The sequence below is a fragment of the Staurois parvus genome, unplaced genomic scaffold (assembly GCF_062004578.1).
Source record: "Staurois parvus isolate SC_StPar_1 unplaced genomic scaffold, SC_StPar_1.0 ptg000285l, whole genome shotgun sequence".
Classification (NCBI taxonomy): domain Eukaryota; kingdom Metazoa; phylum Chordata; class Amphibia; order Anura; family Ranidae; genus Staurois; species Staurois parvus.
Window position 1 is genome coordinate 1609384 of NW_028318081.1, and position 21520 is coordinate 1630903.

The following is a 21520-nucleotide window of genomic DNA, read 5'->3' on the forward strand; positions in this document are numbered from 1 at the left end:
ACTCCACAGCTCCTAAAGGAGTCACTCCCTTGGTGCACCACGATGTCACTCCCTTGAGGTGCTGCAATTGTGAGTCAGAAGGGAGCAATGCCATAGGAGTGAGTTGTCCGCCCATGGTTTGCTGCCGGTTACAAGATTGTTAGTGTAACACAGTCCTAAGCGTTTTTAAACAAACATTCACAACTTTTGTTTAAAGTGTTACTAAACCCACAACAGTAAAATCAGTCTGTGTATGCAGTAAAGCATGCTTGTTATACTCAGTGGAACCTAAGGGGTTAATCCTCTGCATTGCGTAAAAAGGCTGTTTGATCCTGACTTCTCTGATCCTCCCCTTCTACAAAATGTCCCCAATCCATCTGCTGATAGAACAGAGCCTTGGAGGCAAGCTTCACATGCTCAGTTTGGTGTGTATTACTAGAGGTTTTCTTATTTTTCTTTGGTGGAGTGCATGTGATCAGCACAGGACCAATCAGCGCTGTCCAGAAAGAGGGTCAGGGGTCATGCAGCCTCATTGGACAATCAGAGAATTTTATTTATTACAGGTACTTCTATAGGGTCATCAATTTACGCAGTACTTTACATATATATTGTACATTCACATCAGTCCCTAACCCTCATGGGGCGTACAATCTGAGGTCCCTAACTTACATACACATACTAGGAACAATTTAGACAGGAGCCAATTAACCTACCAGCATGTCTTTGGAGAGGAAACCAGAGTACCCAGAGGAAAACCACTCAGGCACAGGGAGAACATGCAAACTCCGGGCAGGTGGTGCCATGGTTGGGATTTGAACCAATGCCCCTAGTGGAAGTGCTAACCATTTAGCCACTGTGCTGTGAAAACTCCTTCTACAAGCTTTAAGCAGGGCTTAGCCAAACACTGAGAGAAGCCACAAGACTGCTGTATACTGCTGATGAGAAAAAAGGTATGTAGCAGTTTATATTTACTAAAATAATTGCATTTCCATGTACTGTGGGAGATCAAATATAGTGAATGCTAGGTCCAGGGAGACCAGATATAGTGAATGCAGGGTCCGGGGAGACCAGGTATAGTGAATGCGGGGTCCGGGGAGACCGGATATAGTGAATGCGGGGTCCGGATATAGTGAGTGCGGGGTCCGGGGAGACCAGACATAGTGAATGCGGGGTCCGGGGAGACCAGGTATAGTGAATGCGGGGTCCGGGGAGACCCGATATAGTGAATGCGGGGTTCGGGGAGACCAGATATAGTGAATGCGGGGTTCGGGGAGACCAGATATAGTGAATGCGGGGTCCGGGGAGACCGGGTATAGTGAATGCGGGGTCCGGGGAGACCGGGTATAGTGAATGCGGGGTCCGGGGAGACCGGGTATAGTGAATGCGGGGTCCGGGGAGACCGGGTATAGTGAATGCAGGGTCCGGGGAGACCAGATATAGTGAATGCAGGGTCCGGGGAGACCAGATATAGTGAATGCGGGGTCCGGGGAGACCAGATATAGTGAATGCAGGGTCCGGGGAGACCGGGTATAGTGAATGCAGGGTCCTGGGTTTAGTAACACTTGCAATTTCAATCTTGAGTTGAAGAACAGCACACAGGAGTAAAATCAAACAATTTAATAGTGAAGAGTAAATATGTGATTCATTGAGCTGTATGGACCTTTATCCAATCTGATTAACCCCTGGCACCTTCACATGGAGGCTGAACAAAAACACAAACTGTTACAGCAGAAGAAAGCCAAAAGGATATGTCACCCATAGTGAAAAATCTACTTCCCTTTTCCAGGGCAGGGTAGAAATGAAAGATGGGACTGTATTGGCTGCAATGGACAACACATTTTTTTCTTTCTTCAGATTTTATGCATGAGATACAGTAGATGAATGTTAAAAGGTAGCCATGGACAAGGGAAAATTCATCACCCAATGATTTGGACAATCTTATGTTTAGGGACAAAAGCAGACACACTTGTCCACAGAATAGGTGAAGGAACTAGAAATCCTAGGTGTCCTCCAGTCCCAAGATAAATAGCATCACAGCTGTCTACTCATTCTCTTAATGTGCACACTCGGCAAAGAAAAAGCTGAATGCGCATGTTTACATGGAAAATGGAAGCAAAGACATCACAGGTAGTCAGAGGGTGCCTGCATGTCCATGGCTTTCTTATGTTTCCCTGCACCTCATTTATCAAAGTCCTTTCACAAACCATTGCAATTCTCACAGTGCAGTATGAAAGACTGAAATTAAAATGGTAAGTAGTTCCTGTGTACATGTAGATGTCTTGAAATGAGATCTTCCCAGCTAAGCCAGGTGCTCCTCATATCCAAAACTGGAGTACCATATTAAGTTTCTCCCCAAGCTAGCCAATATGTGGGTGGGAGGACACATGGCGTTGAGTAATGGGTGTTAATCCCTACTCAACTAAAATGACTAGCCATAGATGGTCCAGGAAAATTCTTCCCAAGCAAACATGCTAATTGTTTATGCAGTTGTCATAAATCTACATACTAGAGCTCATTAATTATAACAAAAGAAATAAAATCAAAACAATGCTACAGCTGAAGGGAGCAGCAAGCATCCCACCATGCTGCAGTGGGAGGCCGTGGCAAACTTCCAGCATGCTGCGGTGGGGAAGCAGCGATGCAGCAAGCCTCAAACATGCTGCAGTGGAGGGCGCAGCCAACCACCCACCATACTAGAGTGGGGGGCGCAGCCAACCACCCACCATACTACAGCGGTGGATGCTGACAGACTCCAGCCATATTACAGCAGAGGAAGCAACAAACCTCCCACCATACTACAGTGGAGCTTGCTGACGAACTCCAGCCATATTACAGTGGAATGCACAGCAGGCCTCCGGCCATACTTCATTGCAGGGTGCAGCTAGATTCTGGCTACACTATAGAGGAGGTAGCTGTAAGGCTCTAGTGTAAAAAAAAATAAAACCAATAAAAAAGGAAGAAGAAGGAGGTATTTGAGGATATTCAAGTAAAGTTTAAAAGATGACAGTGTAAAAATATTGTGGTTCTTATTTGGGGGGGGAAAAAAAAAAAAAAAGAATCTTTGATTTGGAAAAGATATTACATAAGCTTTAGTCCAGAGATTTCAATTTTGATTACATTATTAATTGGGTGTTTTTTTTTCCCCACAAAAGTACCCCTATGAAAAAGTTTGGCACTGCATCATCATGATGAACACATTTAACATTGAAAAAAAGAAAAAAAAAAAACAAATCACATCCAATTAAATTATTTCTAGGTATGAATATTGTTACATTGGCCCAGCATGGACAAAATGTAACTATTATTATACAGAACTTCTCTAGCGTCAACAGTTTGCACAGCAGAAAGGGAGACAGTACAGATACAATACAATCAAAACAAGAGGATTAGGAGGGCCCTACTCATAAGAGCTTACAATCTAATAGGGTGGGGCAAAGTGGTACAAAAGGTTAAAACTGTGATGAGCTGATGGAAGTGATGTCTATTCGGAGGCATGATAGGCTTCCCTGAAGAGTTTTCAGGGATCAGCTAAAGGAGGCAGAGTAGGGGGATAACCGGACTGCTTGAGGTAGAGAGTTCCAGAGGATAGGAAAGGCTCTAGTAAAATCCTGGAGCCAAGCATGGGAAAAAACAAGGGAGCTTGAGACGACAATTTGTGTGATATTTGGAGACAAGATTGGTGATGTAATTTGGGGCAGAGTTGTGAAAAGCTTTGTATGTTGTTAGTATTTTGAATTTAATGCGCTGGGCAATCGGTAGCCAGTGGAGGGATTAGCAGAGAGGGGTGGCAGACACTGAGCAGTTGGTAATGTAGATGATCCTGGCAGCAGCATTCATGATGGACTGAAGATACCCTACAGCATGGTAGGCCTCTGAGAAAGGAGTTGCAGTAGTCAAGGCGAGAGATCACAAGGGAGTGAATGAGTAGTTTGGGGTTTTACTGGTTAAAAAGGGGGCAAATTTTAGAGATGTTATGGAGGGGAAGTCTACAAGCTTTTGACAGCAGCTGGATTTGGGGCCAAAAGGATAGGTCAGAGTTCAGGATTACACCTAGTACCTTGGTCTGAGAGAAGGGACTGATAGTTGTATTAGTAATCTTGATGGAAAAGTCATGTAGGAGTGCATGAGGGGGAGGGGAAACTATGCATATATCATTTATAGAAGCCCCCTAGAAGCTGGAAATCATTTATTGCAGACACCACTACTAAAGTGTTCTCCACCAGCTTCCAGGGTCCTATGCTGAGCAGTGACCTGCTGCAACCTGAACACAGGTGGTCCCCTGTTCTGCATGGGTGCCATTCGGAGAATTCTTTGCATTTTCTCAAAGAATGTAAAATATTCTCTGACTGGATGTGCGGGAGAGTGTGACATCACCATCCCACCTCATCCAACAAGAGAACATTTTGCATCACAATTAACCCTACATGAATACGTGACATCAGAGGAATGAAGTTTTTCTATCAAACATATGCAAAGTGCAGCAACATATGTCTGGCTGGTTAATCTGGGCTGCCATACTTTAAATGGTCATTGTGAACAAGTCAAAAAAAAACCAACTGTTTGCTTCAGGAGTAGACAGTTCATCCCTCAGTTACATGACAGCCAAGGCCAACTGGTATCCAAAGCAGTGTTCACTAATAAATGATCTTGTATCAAGCTGGCAGAAAAAGGCAATGATGGGAAAACAGCAGAGAAGTGACCATATGTTCGCTATTGCTACATTCAAACTGCAAGTGCATTGTGGGTGCGTCCAGCGGGAGGCCCTGAACCACATCTGACACCAGCACATATAATCTTCAGCCGAGACGTCCGGTAAGGGTTTATCACAGCCGATTCATCCACTGATGGACCGTCAGGAAAGGTTCAGGAAAAGTTTAATACATTTGTATTCTTTAAGCTCGATCCGCTCTCCCGTCGACTTTGTCTGCACAAGGAGAGAAGACAATTAATGGTTTATATTGTTATGCCAGGAAATAAAACTATTTATAGTCTGCTGCATCGCACCACATCTTACAAGTCCGGAATAAGTAGACAAATGGCACGGGAGAGGATGTGATCGACTTCTGCAACCAATCACAGCTCGTGTATTTATATCTCATGGCAATATACTTATATAATAACTTCCTGAACTGCACTCACCATCGGAAACATCAATTTAAGAAAAGTTCAAATTATTAATGTAGTCTAATGCAGGCCATAGACGGGTCGACAACCAGCCATTTAAAAAAAATAAAAATAAAAAAAAAATAGGCCGTTACCACCAACGGTAAAAAAAATCCGCCATTATATATGACATGAAAAAGTCTTGCGGTTGTAACAATGTATCTATTTGTATCCGAATAAAACCATCTGTATCCAAAATGGATACAAATAGATACATTGTTGCAACCGCAATACTTTTTCATGTCAAATATAATGGCGGACTGGAATTTTTCTCTTCTTCTAGCAGGTCACGGCTCATGCGCAGATTTTTTATCAGTAAACAGATCGTCCGATTTGATCATCATTGCCAGAAAAAAAAAAGCCAATTTTTTTTCCAACTTCACCGATTTAAAAAAAAAAAAAAAGAAAAAAAGAAGGGCGGAAAAGAAGGAGGGTTACCCTGCCAGTATGCAGAGGGAGGGGAACGGGGTCCCAAAATGCTTCCAGTGGCTCCAATGTGACAGAGAAACAGACACCACTCTAGCCAGCCCAATGAGTCAGGTGTATGAGATGGCCTCAGCCTCTGCTCTGGCCATGCCCTCTGGCCCATTTCACCCTTTCCACCATGATCAATCCTTCCAGTGTGTGCAGAAGCTGAGGCCTTCTCACTCAGACACGGCTCTAACCAGCCCAAGGCCTTCTCAAACATCTGACGCAGACACTGGAAGGATTGATCATGGTGGGAAGGGTGAAATGGGTCAGAAGGCATGGCTGGAGCAGCAGCTGAGGCAATCTCATACACCTGACTCATTGGGCTGGTTAGAGCCGTGTCTGTTTCTCTGCCTGCTCATTGCCCGTTTTAACCCTCTAAATGCCAAACTACCATGCCACAACTGTGTGTCAGTGTGGTCGTATTCACATGTTGGGCAGGCAGAAGTGCCCACCAAGCATGACAGAGGGTAGAAGTCCTGCCTAGGCTGAGAAGCAAGGCGTTGCAGCACATGTACACCCCCCATCTAAAGGGAGAGCAGTTGAGGGGGTGGTAAAAGTGTGACTGGATCAGAGTTTTATCAACCACCCCTCCTCCCACCGCAAGTGTAAAACAAGCCCTTAGAGAAATTTATTAATTCTTTGGCTTCCATCCAACTCATTGGCCCATAATCCATCAGCTCAGAAAATCGGGGAGCATTATCTGCCTACGTGTAGAAACTCCCATGGACACCTAGGAAGCGGACAACTAATCCTGACCACAGCACTAAGGCTGGCCATACATTATACAATTTTCTTGAGATTTTTGGCTTAGATTTATCAAAAACCATATAATATGAGGTCAAACCCAAACAACACTTTCAGTTGTATCCAGTTAGGTAGGCCCTTGCACTACACAGTTTAAGGTAAATCTAAAGGAAAATTGGGCAGAAATTGTATATAGTGTATGGCCAGCCTAAGGGAGGAAGAGTACAGGACCTGAGCTCTATGGCTGAAGACCTCTGGATGAGAAGCACAGAGGTCATTGTAAACTCAAATCACCTAACCTCAGTCTTAAAATGTGTAGGTAGCCAAAAACGTAGCCGCCATCACATTCATCTGACTTTTTTCCCCAGAATCTCTGACCCAGAACAAGCAAGCAGCAAGGGATGTTCCAATCTACATACGTTTACTAAGCCAGTGATTCGAATTGTACCAATAAAAACAGAAAAATTGGAGGTGGAGAAGAGCAGACGAGTCTGCCGCCAAATGGCAGTTACACCTGTTTTGGGTGAAGGAACAGAAGAGCTCCGAGCTTCACCTGCCCTCAGCACATCCCAAAACAGGTCTGCACACGCGGCAGCAATCAGAATTTACCATTTTGTTCGCAGGGTCACTTTAAATGCAACATGTTCATGTTCGATGGGATTGTGCTTTCAACTCTGATGACCAGAGGCCATGGATGTCCAGGCTAAACTTAGTGTCAGTTCACTGGACTACAACCTCCTGTCACCTCCTGCAGGGCATTAATCCACAGATTGGGGGTGGGAACGGGTTAATCTGTCTTTAAAGCCAAGATTACTGGTGGCTCTATAACACTTCTCACAATGAGGTCGAAGGCTACATAAAAATCACAGCAAATCTTGGATGTGATAAATAAATAACAATGGGTTTAAGTGACACCGAGAATAAATGCTGATCTGCTACATATTTCTACCAGAACAGAGTCCAGTAGTGAAGGACTCTGCTCATCGCAGTATAAATCGGGTTACTCATCAACCATACAGATGTGACAACTGCAGGGTGAGCAGGTTCATCATACACAGTATGAACATCAGGAGGTTAGTCTGCCTGGCCGGCCAAAGGATATTTTTGCAATCACAATAAAGCTGCAGCACTGGAGTCCTGGGTTTGATTTCTTCTAAAAACCATTCTCTGCATGGAGTTTGTCTGCTCCTCATGTGTCTAGGGTTTTTTTTCTAGTGGCTCTGTACACCTCTAGGTAAAAGCCTATTTCCATTCAGAACATTTGCTTTTAGATTAGGTTAGAACTTGTCTGTGGTCACCAAGACAGGAAGTGGATGGAAATCTCCCAAAAAGAAAAAAAAAAAAAAAAAAAAAGGGGAGGTTCAAAAAATGTTCATCACAAGAATAGTATTGGTTGGAGTGTTAACCATTTCAGATACATATTTAAGCACAGCTATTGCCCAATTAAAGACGCCTGTATGTTCCCCACCTTTTGTCTTAGGGCTCATTTACACTGGCTTCAACCTCAACACTTATTAAAATGCCTACCGCTTCAAAATGCTTTTTGATGCTTCGGCGATGCTTTTTTGAAGCTTTAATGAAACTTAGCAAGTGCCCTGTGTGTGTTGATTTTATATTTGTTTAAAAAGGAGCCCAGTAGAACACCAGCTTAGTAGTACCCCTGTTCAGCAGATTGCAGTATTCGCAGCTCCCCCCCGCTCAGCAGTAACCCCCCCAGCTCTGCCGATCCCCCGGCTCAGCCAATCCCCCCCAGCTCAGCAGTAACCCCCAGCTCAGCCGATCCCCCCCCCCCGCTCAGCAGTAATCCCCAGCTCTGCCGATCCCCCCTGCTCAGCAGTAACCCCCAGCTCTGGTGATCTTTTGGTTTGCTGATCCTCCCCTCTGGTCCCCGCTCACCTCCCACACAACACACCACATATGACATTGCCAATTTCTTTTGCTCCGTGCCCCAGCTCTCTTTCCGGTTCCCACTCACCTTCTGCTATAGCATTCCCATGTTGCACACCATGTGCCATCTGCTAGTTGCTCCCCTCCAGTCCAGACCCCGCTCACCTTCCTGCTGCTCCTCACACCAGATGTGACGTCTGCACCAGACGCTCCCAGAATATATACACATGAACGGTGATCGCTTGTTGATTTCCCAGTGCATCCTGGGATCTCTCATACTTGAAGTAACTCCAAAACAAAGTGAAGCCAAAGCCGAATAAAAGCCTCTCAAAAGCTGCAGGTGCTACTAGCGAGCTTTGTCATAGACTTCTATGGAGGCTTTGGAGAAGCTTTAAAGCGCCAAGAAATCAACATGATCCCCTATTACCCGGGGGCCCCATGAGTTGACAGTCAGCTCCTGTTTCACAGTAAGCTGTGTGTGTGCGCTGCAGTGTGCACAAACTGACAGGGAGAACTATATTGTTTACATACAGTTCTCCTCCCCGGAGATGCTCGGCAATCACTGGCTGGGACCCGGTGATTGACAGCCGCGGTCGCAATTTGCAGCCCGGATCGAGCACGCGTGTGCCCCCTACCCAGCCACACAATCTGCTATGGGGAGGTCAGGAAGCGGTTAATAGCAAAAAATCATAAATATTGTTTTTTCCCCTCAAAATGATCAGTCTTTGTTTATAGCAAAAAAAAAAGAAAAACCGCACAGGTGCTCAAATTCGTGGGGGGAAAAAAAAAGACGTAAATTTAATTTGGGTGCAGCGTTGCATGACCGCGCAATTGTCAGTTTAATTAACCTAGCACCGTAATGCACAAAATGGCCTGATCGGGAAGGGGGGTAAATCCTCTGCGGGGCAAGTGGTTACGGATGCTTCGATAGTTACCTTTAGGGATGAACTTAATCGAGTTGCTGAATATTCAAAAGCGGGAAAGGCCCTTCTTTGGCCCATCATTTAAAAACTCGTGACCCAGTCCATTGCCACACTTCCCGCAGGAGACCTGGAGGAGCAAAGAACATGAATTAGTGTGCAGAAACCCCAAAGATGTTAATGAGACAGTGAGGAATATATTAAAAAAGAAAAAAAAAAAAATCCCATCCTGGCCCAGCTGAAGCTCCAGTGCTGAAGGCTACCATGGTTTTAACTCCCACAGCCTCCACCTCACTGTACGGAATGCTGTAGCTTTGACCCCATAGTGGCCTTCAGTCATATTCGGACAGGTTCCCATTAGGCATTGAATCTTGAGGAAGGTCTACAGTTCCTAACCCTGTTCACACAGGCTTCAGCTTGTTAATTCTATACAAGCATCTGTAAAGCTTTCAGCAAGCTTCACGCAGCTTTTTTTGAAGCCGTTAAGCAATCACAGCTAAAGACTTTAATGGGAGTCTTACCTATCCCCTTTAAATGAGCTGTTAGCAGTTTTTAGCAAACTTTTTAAGCTGCTAAGAGCTGGTTTATAGTAATAGGCAGCACTCACTTTCAGACCAGTGTTCACAACTCCCAGGCTGGAGTGGAGGGGGCTTTAAAATAAACCTGTAATGAGGGAAAATAGGCAGCTGCTATTGTAGACCCTGTCCTTTCTAAAATGCCATCTTCCTGCTTAGGGTTAGCAAGAAGTAAATTATCTTTAAAATACACCCCACTGACCTCTGTATCTGCAGGCACTGTGGAGCAAGTCATCCTTAAAGTTAAAGCAGAAGCAGTGGAGTCTTTGTAAGTCCCTCTATCGGTAGCTCCTGTTCTCAGAAGTAATAAAAGCAGCTAAAAGCTTCCCCTCCTCTTTCCTCCCAGCAGTGACTTGGCACCCCAGGTCCCTGTACTCGCCCCTACCGACTACTACTGACTCCGCAGCTAAGCTTCCCCTGTACCCATAATCAGCAGCTCAGCTCTCCTTTATCCACTCCCAGCCATGACTCAGCAGCCAAGCTCCCTGTTCGCCCCTCCAAGCACTGCAGCCCCCCACCCTGCTCTCCCTACCAACATTGCCTCAGCAGCTCAGCTCTCCTTTACCCCCATTCCCAGCACTGCCTCAGCAGCTCAGCTCTCCTTTACCCCCATTCCCAGCACTGCCTCAGCAGCTCAGCTCTCCTTTACCCCCATTCCCAGCACTGCCTCAGCAGCTCAGCTCTCCTTTACCCCCATTCCCAGCACTGCCTCAGCAGCTCAGCTCTCCTTTACCCCCATTCCCAGCACTGCCTCAGCAGCTCAGCTCTCCTTTATCCCCATTCCCAGCACTGCCTCAGCTCTCCTTTATCCTCATTCCCAGCACTGACTCAGCAGCTCAGCTCACCTCAACCTCCCTCCTCCTAGCAGCTCAGCTCCCTCTCCTAGCTACATATTCATAAAGGATTATAATACCACCTCTTTCCCATAAACCAGTGTGAGCCAGACATATTCTGCTATTACAGCATATCAAGTTTGCTAAAGTGACCACTTAAGCAACAATATTAAATTTAATTTGGAGGGCCACTTAGCACTCCTCCAGTACTATCACTGCTCGATCAGAAGGGACCTTTGCATCCCTATGGATTATAGTCATATGGGGCAGCACAGTGGCTCAATATTTACCACTTCCATCTGGCAGTACTTGGGTCGTTGGTTCGAATCCCGACCACAGCACCACCTGCCTGGAGTGTGCATATTCTCCCTGTGACTGCATGGGTTTCCTCCGGGTACTCCGGTTTCCTCCCACACTCCAAAGACATGCTGGTAGGTTAATTGGCTCCTGTCTAAATTGTCCCTAGTATGTGTATGTATGGATGTGAGTTAGGGACCTTAGATTGTACACCCCTTGAGGGTTAGGGACTGATGTGAATGTACAATATATATGTAAAGCGCTGCGTAAATTGACGCCACTATATAAGTACATTTACAATCTTTTGCAGACAATACCCTGTCACATTGTTTATGGAATCCACCTTATATTCTCACCTTAAGAGCATTGGGCCGTTCCACATGTTTGGAGACGCTGTCCTCATGGATGGTCTCTGTGAAGGCGGGCCACGGGGACGAGTGCTCAAACTTGGTGCGGCTGGAGAAGAGTTCGTAGCCACATTTGGCACACACATAAATTCCTGATCATAAAGAATGGAGACACAGAAAGTATTAGAAATCATTAATAGAGATCTCCATAATAAGTTTGTTTCACACAGTATAGCAAGCAGCCCTTGTATAGCCACTGCAGCTCCAGGCCATTTCTGTCACTTTTGTTTACAAGTGTAAATCATTTTTTACTAGAAAATTACCTAGAACCCCCAAACATTTTTTGGCAGAGATCCTAGAGAATAAAATAGTGATCGTTGCAACATTTCATGTCACATGGTATTTGCACAGCGGTTTTTCAAATGAAATTTTTTTTTGGGGGGGGGGGGGGGTTGTGGCGAACCACACACACCCCACAAAAGATAGCCCTTTTTTTGCAAAATATAGAAGATAAGCCAAATAAATTGATACCAAACATGTCACCCTTTACATTTGCGCACGCTCCTGGAATGGTGGCAAAACTATGATACTTAAAAATCTCCATAAGTGACACTTTAATAATTTTTACAGGTTACTGTTCAGAGTTACAAAGGAGGTCTAGCACTAGAATTATAGCTCTCGCTCTGATGTTCACTTTGATACCTCACGTGTGGTTGGAACGCCGTTTACATATGTGGGTGGGGCCTACTATGTATTCACTTCTATACGCGAGCACGGAGGGAAGGGGGGGGGGCTTTAACTTTTATTTATTTTTTTCACTGTCCCGGAAGCACCACATAGAAAAAAGAGAGAATAGAGTAGCACTGGCAGCTCAGCATCCACAGAGGTAAGTACCCCAGGACTAAGGGGGTGGGGAGGGTACTTTTTTCCTGATGAGGTGAACTAGCCCTTTAAGATGAAGGGCTAGGAAAGGATAGGCAATGAAGTGACCCTGCTGATTTGCACCATTCCATGTAGTCGGTATTGCATGAAGTCTGTAAACTTCCCTTTACAAATATCACCGGATACCGCCCTGCACAGGCCATGTTGTGACACCGATATTGCAAACTAACCAAAATCCCAGAACACCTTCCAGGAATTGACGTCTGTACTGCTTCTACTTAGTACATTGTTAATAGGTAACCACAGTTATTGGGGTCATTATTAATTTTTAGCCTGAGCAAGCATTAATGTACAATGATCAGGCGCACTTTTATTTTTTTAAATATCCTCAGCAGATTAAAAAATGTACAAGCCTTTTATGTGCAATTGATAGCCCCTGTGTGGGCATGATTTGTTGCTCCTGTGTTAAACTGTTACAAAAAATGTACAAGCCAATCAAGAAAGTCAACAAATCAAATGTTTCTCCCGTTTCCCCTTTCTACTGCTGTGAATATTAAAGGGTTACTAAACCCAGGACCCTGCATTCACTATATCCGGTCTCCCCGGACCCCCCGCATTCACTATATCCGGTCTCCCCGGACCCCCCACATTCACTATATCCGGTCTCCCCGGACCCCCCGCATTCACTATATCCGGTCTCCCCGGACCCCCCGCATTCACTATATCCGGACCCCCCGCATTCACTATATCCAGTCTCCCCACATTCACTATATCCAGTCTCCCCACATTCACTATATCCAGTCTCCCCACATTCACTATATCCAGTCTCCCCACATTCACTATATCCAGTCTCCCCAGACCCCCCGCATTCACTATATCCAGTCTCCCCACATTCACTATATCCAGTCTCCCCGGACCCCCCGCATTCACTATATCCAGTCTCCCCAGACCCCCCGCATTCACTATATCCAGTCTCCCCAGACCCCCCGCATTCACTATATCCGGTCTCCCCGCATTCACTATGTCCGGTCTCCCCGGACCCGCCACATTCACTATGTCCGGTCTCCCCGGACCCCCCACATTCACTATATCCGGTCTCCCCGGACCCCCCACATTCACTATATCCGGTCTCCCCGGACCCCCCACATTCACTATATCCGGTCTCCCCGGACCCCCCACATTCACTATATCCGGTCTCCCCGGACCCCCCACATTCACTATATCCGGTCTCCCCGGACCCCCCGCATTCACTATATCCAGTCTCCCCACATTCACTATATCCAGTCTCCCCAGACCCCCCGCATTCATTATATCTAGTCCCCCCCGGACCCCCCGCATTCACTATATCAGGTCTCCCACAGTACACAAAAATGCAATTATTGTAGTAAATATAAACTGCTAAATACATTTTCTCATCAGCAGTATATAGGAGTCTTGTGACTTCTATCAGTGTCCAGCAGAGCACTGATTAAAGCTTGTAGAGGCGTTCTCTAGGAGGATGCAGAACCCCTGACCTCTGTCTGGACAGTGCTGATCACATGCACCCTTCCCAAGCAAGAAAAACAAAAAACCTCTCTAGCAATACACACCAAATTGAGCATGTGCAGTGTGTCTCCACACTATATGCTTTATCAGGAGATAAGAGGGAGACACTGGAAGAAGGGGAGGATCAGAGAAGATCAAACCGTGTTTACACAAAGCAGAGCATTAACCCCTTAGGTTCCACAGTGAGTATAGTAAGCGTGCTTTGCTGCATATACAGACTGATTTTACCATTGTGGGTTTAGTAACACTTTATTGGTTCAAATTTCTTTCTACAAGCAGACAGAGTCATCTGCAGACCCGGGACTCAGAACACACAGAATTATATCACAGGATGCATTTCTTTAGATGTGAGGGCTCTATATACTAACAGGTATGGGCAAGAAGCTTCCAAGGCTGGACAACTTTCCAGTCTGTCCTCTAGGATCAGCACATTCCTTGTATACGTTTCCCGGCATGTGCCCCATGGAAATTAGGAATATATGGCTGCTAGTATTGAGTGAGTTAGGTAAGCTGAGCAACACGACTTTTTCTTACCCACAGCGGTGATCCTGCCAGCAATATGGTCACCAGGGTTCGGGACATGGGGTGGGCAGGAGGGGCAGCTGCCCTGGGCACAGCAGAACAAGGGGGCAGGGAATAGACAGGACAGTAAGCCCATCCTATGGCATGCATTAACAGTTCACATCCCTGCCCTGGGCAATAGATGAACCTGTCCCTGTACTGATGGTCACCCACATGACATGGCCCTCCTCCTGGAGGAAATCCTGCATGTATGGTGGGAACCCCTCATAACAGACACACCAGGGATCTGGATCTCACCAGCATAGCCCCTAAGAGACAGAAGAGACTGTCACGGGGAATAAACTGAAGTTTAATCTGCTTAGAATTTGCTTTCCCTGGTTCCTCCTCATCTTTCTCTGCAAACAAGTTAATTCATTTTTAAATAAAATCTGTTTTCATTACGCATCTCATTTTAGACCCAGCAATGTCAATATGGGCACTGTGCTTCTCTATGCAATGCATGAAGATCATGGCTGCTTAGAATGGGCAGCAGGGTGCTGTACATGGCTTCCTGAAAACAGGAAGCAGAGCTGTGGTAATGCCCACAAGTGATGTTGAATCTCCAGGACTAAAACAAGAAATCCAACGAATGAAAGAGGTGAGCCAGGCACAGTCAGGCTTTGCAGGAAAGGACTAGATGGTGCCGGGTGTCCTTCACTCAAGAAATGAGGTATTGGTGTCAATAGGGGGAATAGTGCCCCATCGTTGGTGCCAATGGGGGGGGGGGGGGGGAATAGTGCCCCATCGTTGGTGCCAATGGGGGGGGGGGGAAATGTTGCCCCATCGTTGGTGCCAATGGGGGGGGGGGGGGGGGAATAGTGCCCCATCGTTGGTGCCAATGGGGGGGGGGGGGGAATAGTGCCCCATCGTTGGTGCCAATGGGGGGGGGGGGGGGGGAATAGTGCCCCATCGTTGGTGCCAATGGGGGGGGGGGGGGGGGGAATAGTGCCCCATCGTTGGTGCCAATGGGGGGGGGGGGGGGGAATAGTGCCCCATCGTTGGTGCCAATGGGGGGGGGGGGGGGGAATAGTGCCCCATCGTTGGTGCCAATGGGGGGGGGGGGGGAATAGTGCCCCATCGTTGGTGCCAATTGGGGGGGGGGGGGGAATAGTGCCCCATCGTTGGTGCCAATTGGGGGGGGGGGGGAATAGTGCCCCATCGTTGGTGCCAATGGGGGGGGGGGGGAATAGTGCCCCATCGTTGGTGCCAATGGGGGGGGGGGGGGAATAGTGCCCCATCGTTGGTGCCAATGGGGGGGGGGGGGGGAATAGTGCCCCATCGTTGGTGCCAATGGGGGGGGGGGGGGGGAATAGTGCCCCATCGTTGGTGCCAATGGGGGGGGGGGGGGAATAGTGCCCCATCGTTGGTGCCAATGGGGGGGGGGGGGAATAGTGCCCCATCGTTGGTGCCAATGGGGGGGGGGGGGGGGAATAGTGCCCCATCGTTGGTGCCAATGGGGGGGGGGGGGGAATAGTGCCCCATCGTTGGTGCCAATGGGGGGGGGGGGAATAGTGCCCCATCGTTGGTGCCAATGGGGGGGGGGGGGGAATAGTGCCCCATCGTTGGTGCCAATGGGGGGGGGGGGGAATAGTGCCCCATCGTTGGTGCCAATGGGGGGGGGGGGGAATAGTGCCCCATCGTTGGTGCCAATGGGGGGGGGGGGGGAATAGTGCCCCATCGTTGGTGCCAATGGGGGGGGGGGGAATAGTGCCCCATCGTTGGTGCCAATGGGGGGGGGGGGAATAGTGCCCCATCGTTGGTGCCAATGGGGGGGGGGGGAATAGTGCCCCATCGTTGGTGCCAATGGGGGGGGGGGAATAGTGCCCCATCGTTGGTGCCAATGGGGGGGGGGGGAATAGTGCCCCATCGTTGGTGCCAATGGGGGGGGGGGGAATAGTGCCCCATCGTTGGTGCCAATGGGGGGGGGGGGAATAGTGCCCCATCGTTGGTGCCAATGGGGGGGGAATAGTGCCCCATCGTTGGTGCCAATGGGGGGGGGGGGGGGGGAATAATAGTGCCCCATCGTTGGTGTCAATTGGGGGGGGGGAAATAATAGTGCCCCATCGTTGGTGTCAATTGGGGGGGGGGGGAAATAATAGTGCCCCATCGTTGGTGTCAATTGGGGGGGGGGAAATAATAGTGCCCCATCGTTGGTGTCAATTGGGGGGGGGGAATAATAGTGCCCCATCGTTGGTGTCAATGGGGGAGGGGGAGGGAGAATAGTGCCCAATCGTTGGTGTCAATGGGGAGGGGGGGAATGGTCCGCCCCATCATTGGCGTCAATGGGGAGGGGGGGGGGGAATAGTGCCGCCCCATCATTGGTGTCAATGGGGAGGGGGGGGGGGGGAATAGTGCCCCATCGTTGGTGGTGTCAATGGGGAGGGGGGGAAATAGTGCCCCATCGTTGGTGGTGTCAATGGGGGGGGGGGGGGGGGGGGGGAATAGTGCCCCATCGTTGGTGGTGTCAATGGGGGGGGGGGGGGGAATAGTGCCCCATTGTTGGTGTCAATGGGGGGGGGGGGGGGAAATGGTGCCCCACGACTGGTGTCATTGAGAGGACTAGGACCTCATATCAGTGGGAGGAGTAGTGTCCCAGGGGCCAGATAAAGGCAAGCAAAGGGAAACATCTGGCCACCGGGCGGCAGTTTGGAGATTGTTGCATTAGGCTCTGTTCACAAAGGCATTTGGAATTGCAGGCGGAATCAAATCACACATCAGCTTGTTCAGGTTCCATTCATTTCAAAAGGCACATATAAATGCAGATCAATTCTGCCGCAAACAATTACCCGGCCATTTTAGGTTGCATTGAAACGAATGGCACCTGAACATGATGATGTGCGATTTGACATTTAACAGCGAGATTTAAAAATTGTGGGTGAAATCTCGATTTCGCGATTCAAAATGCCTAGATGTGAATGGGGCCTTACAATCCACCAGCGGGAGACATTCCCCTGGAGACAGACACTCCCCAACTGACACCACAGTGCGGTAACGTACGCAATGCAGGTTTTCCCCAAGTCATATTCCTGGCTGCACACACGGCATCAATCATTCCAGGAAAACCAGATCGGTAGGTTTTGATGTGTGCAGGAAAATATGGTCACGTTCACTGTGAATGGGACTCCAAAGCTCTGTCCGGTAGTATGACGCACATACCATGTGTTCTGGTGCGCCGCATTGTTAACCATTTGCCGACCCACGGCAGTACTTATACCGCGGACAGGCAGCTCATACAGGCGCAGTAACGTACCTGTACGCCGCGGCTTTCTTCCGGGTTCAGAGCGATCGTTGTGATTGAACTTAGTCAGCAGGTTACGTCCAATGATCCATGGCCAGGATCTGCTGATCAGCTATGTCCAATCACAGCCCAGAGCTCTCTGTGTTGACAAACAACACAGGGCTCTGTACAGAGGAAATAATCTCTTGGTTTCTTCTCCCTGCAAAGCAGGGAAAAGAAAAAGTGATTTTTAGTAAAAAGCTTGTTATGCGCACAAACTCACTTAACCCCGAGATGTTAACCCCTTCCCCGCCAGTGTCATTAGTACAGTGACAGTGTATAGTAGAACAACAATCTGTATTAGTTGCTGGAGATGTCAGTATCAGTCGTACCCCCCCCCCCCCCCAGAGTCAGTTAGTGTCAGATTGCCCGCCGCACTATAACAGACCCACTATAAGTTGCTGATCACCGCCGTTAACAGCATAAAAAAAAAAAAGTAAAAAAACCTCCAGTGTCTATACCAGCAATGGGCCATATAGGGCCCGGCGGACCTTTTGATCCGGCCCACGGAGCGTGATACATTGGCTGTCAGGATGTGTGTAGGCGGGGCAGCGTGACGAACGTGAGGGGAGCTAGGCTCCTCTCACAGTCCGCCCTGAAGACCGGAACGGCGTGGGAAAACACAGTGAGAGGAACGCGCGGAGCAAAGGTAAGTGTATTGACACAGGGGGGACTTGGCTTACTACTTGGGGGGGGAATAGTACTATGGGGAATGAATTACTATATGAGGGATGAATTACTACAGGGGGGATGAATTACTACAGGGGGGATGAATTACTATGCTTACTATGGGGGAATATTACTATACTTACTATGGATGACACATACACATCATTCATCTACTCTTGGTCCGGCCCCCGGGTCCAATATATGAACCCATTGCGGCCCACAAGTCAAAAAGTTTGCCCACCCCTGGTCTATACCATAGTGTGTTAGAATGTTCTCACAAACCAGTCGATAAACACTTATCTGATTTTTTTTCCAGAAGACATGCAGCAGAATACATTTTGATCTAAATTTATGAATTTTTTTTTTTTTATTGGAGGTTTTAGAGCAGAAAGTAAATATATTTTTCAAAATGCTTTTTTTCCCCCATTTATATAATAAAAAATATGAAATCCAGTGGTGATCAAATACAAAAAAAAAAAAAAAATAATGTCATTTGAGTTCATGACTGCGCAATGGCTATAGTAGTGCAGGGCCGAATAGCAAAAAAAAAAAAAAATGCTCTGGTGAGGAAGGAGGTAAAACCTTCCAGAGATGAAACGGCTATCATTTATTTCAGGTACTTATATATCACGGTCAATTTACGCAGCACTTTACATATATATTGTACATTCACATCAGTCCCTAACCCTCAAGGGGTGTACAATCTAAGGTCCCTAACTCACATTCATACACATACTAGGGACAATTTAGACAGGAGCCAATTAACCTACCAGCATGTCTTTGGAGTGTGGGAGGAAACTGGAGTACCCGGAGGAAACCCACACAGGCACAGGGAGAACATGCAAACTCCAGGCATGAGGTGCCGTGGCTGGGATTTGAACCAACAACCCCAGTACTGCCAGGTGGAGATGCTGACCATTTAGCCACTGTGGTTTTATTGCTGAGGTGCATTGGAAGCCCAATCACAATGAGCCGGCTGTCCTAACGCATCACGCACTGAAGCGGTTGTAAAGGCTCAAGGTTTTATTTACCGTCATGAATTCTACGCATGAATGTAAAACACCTTCTGTGTGCGGCAGTGCCCCCCCCAAACACTTACCAGTACCCCAGCCTGATCCAGCGATGTCCATAAGAGCCTCGGCTCTCCAGGGACTCTCATGCCTGATTGGCTCCCGCCACTGTCAATCACAGCCAGTGATTGAATCAGGAGAGAGAGAGGGGGGGGAGGCCGAGACACAACTCTGTGTGTTAATGGACGCGCAGAGCTGCGGCATTAGTGAGTGTGCCTGCTTGATTGCCCCCATAGCATAGAGGTCAGGGGACTATAGTGGAGAAGCCTGGACACCCCAATATTTTGTGAATGGGGGCACTCCTCCCCTGCAAATGCCCCAAAAACACAAAGAAAGGAGAAAAAAAAAAACTTAAAAAAATGCTGACATGTGAATGGGAACTAAGGCCTGGTTCACACCTATGCAGTTCGTTTGACCCGTTTCTGCAGTGCATTTTTGCTGCATTTTTTTCTTGTTACTAGGCAGATTTAAAACATATCAAAAATGCACGACATGCTTTTCTGCAGTTTCTTCATTGAAGTCTATAGAACCAAAAACTCAACTTTTTCTGTTCAAAAAAGTCCCTGACCTTTTCCAGAAATCGCACCAGGTGACGATGTAGAGATGTGGACGTGTCCCATAGGAGATCGTGTTAAATGGACTGCTGTGCACTTCTGGAAAACGCTTCCGTGTGAACAGAGCTGTACAGAGGGCGGCCAGACCCCAGCATGGAACATTGCCCTATCACAGGGCAGGGATCTGGCTACAATGTAACAGCTGACAAATGATGCAACGTTCTGATTGGCTGTCTGTACACACCGAGCTCCCCCTACAGCCAGCACACACACGGCCCCCTCTATTACCGTTCTCGAAGTGATCTTTGTACTTCTCTCCGCCGAAGAACGAACAGAACGACATGGCGAATCCACCCCAGAAAACCTTGACCCTCTCCGGCCACCGTCTCCCGCACACTGCCAGGAGTCAACAGCAGCACGTTATCTAATGGACTCCTACTAGCGTGGGCGGGGTCCACTTCACCACATGGGCGTGACTTACTGGAGGCAGCACGTTGTGTAATAGAAATCTATGCTTGTGGGCGGGACGTGCCTCAGCGGAAAGGCGTGACTTACTGGGAACAGCACGTTGTGCCATAGACACCTACAGGCGTGGGTGGGGTCCACTTCACATGGGCGTGACTTACTGGGAGCAGCACGTTTTGCAATAGACACCTACAGGCGTGGGCGAGGTCCACTTCACCACATGGGCGTGACTTACTGGGAGCTGCACTTTTTGCAATAGACACCTACAGGCGTGGGCGAGGTCCACTTCACCACATGGGCGTGACTTACTGGGAGCAGCAGCTTTTTAATACACTTCTATGGTTGTGGGCGGGACGTGCCTCAGGGAAAAGGCGTTACTTACTGGGAGCAGCACTTTGTGAAATAAACTCCTACAGGCGGGGGCATGGGCGTGGCTTACTGGGGGCAAGACGATGTGTATTAGTATTCAATGCTTGTGGGCGGGACGTGCCGCAGCAGATGGGCGTGACCTACTGGGAGCAGCATGCTGTGTAATAGACTCCTACGTGGGCGGGGTCCACTTCACCACATGGGTGAGACTTGCAGCACGCTTTTTAATACCTTCTATGGTTGTGGGCGGGGCGTGCTTAGCAGAAGGGCGTGACTTACTAGGAGCCGCACACAGTGTAATAGAATTCTATGGTTGTGGGCGGGACGTGCCTCACCGGAAAGGCGTGACTTGCTGGGAGCAGCACATTGGGTGGTAGACGTCTTGTGGGAGAGACCTACTTCACCACGTGGGCGTGACCTCATGGCGGTAATAAACTTTTAGAGGAGTGGCCGGGACCTGCTTCAGCATAGGGGCGTAACTATTTACTGGGAGCAACACGTTGTGTTTCTACGGAATGGGTGGCGCTGAATCATAACAAAGGCGTGACTCAATGGTACGCCTAAAGTGGGCGGGGCCCGATGTCACGGCCTTGGTCGTCACTTGGTGTGTTCAGGGAACTGGGCTCGCCATCTTGATTGAGGGCAAAGCCTTTCACTGGATGATAAATACTACATGAATCATTTGTGGTCATAGATGGTGAAGGGGAAGAGCTGAGACCTCACACACGGGCAGAGGGAGACCCGTCCTGCTATGTACAGGAATAATATATTGCTATGAAATATGTTTTATATAGAATATTATTATATACTTATATATGAATACTATATAAATATTTCTAGAAGATACTATGAGAGTTCCATCATTAGGATCCCAGAGCTCAGAGCATCAGTCCATTTAACATGATTTCCTAT

General features: G+C 47.9%; 1 protein-coding gene across 1 annotated transcript; it reads right to left on the reverse strand.

The window, feature by feature from the left end:
• Nucleotides 1–1581: 1581 nt before the first annotated feature.
• On the reverse strand, nucleotides 1582–20236 carry MSRB1 (methionine sulfoxide reductase B1). The gene is made up of 4 exons (XM_089682114.1): nucleotides 20063–20236; nucleotides 11226–11368; nucleotides 9180–9294; nucleotides 1582–4903 (listed from the first exon to the last, which is right to left on the reverse strand). The coding sequence occupies exons 1-4, from the start codon at nucleotides 20115–20117 to the stop codon at nucleotides 4872–4874; spliced, it is 345 nt and encodes a 114-aa protein (XP_089538240.1). The 5' UTR covers nucleotides 20118–20236; the 3' UTR covers nucleotides 1582–4871.
• Nucleotides 20237–21520: the final 1284 nt, after the last annotated feature.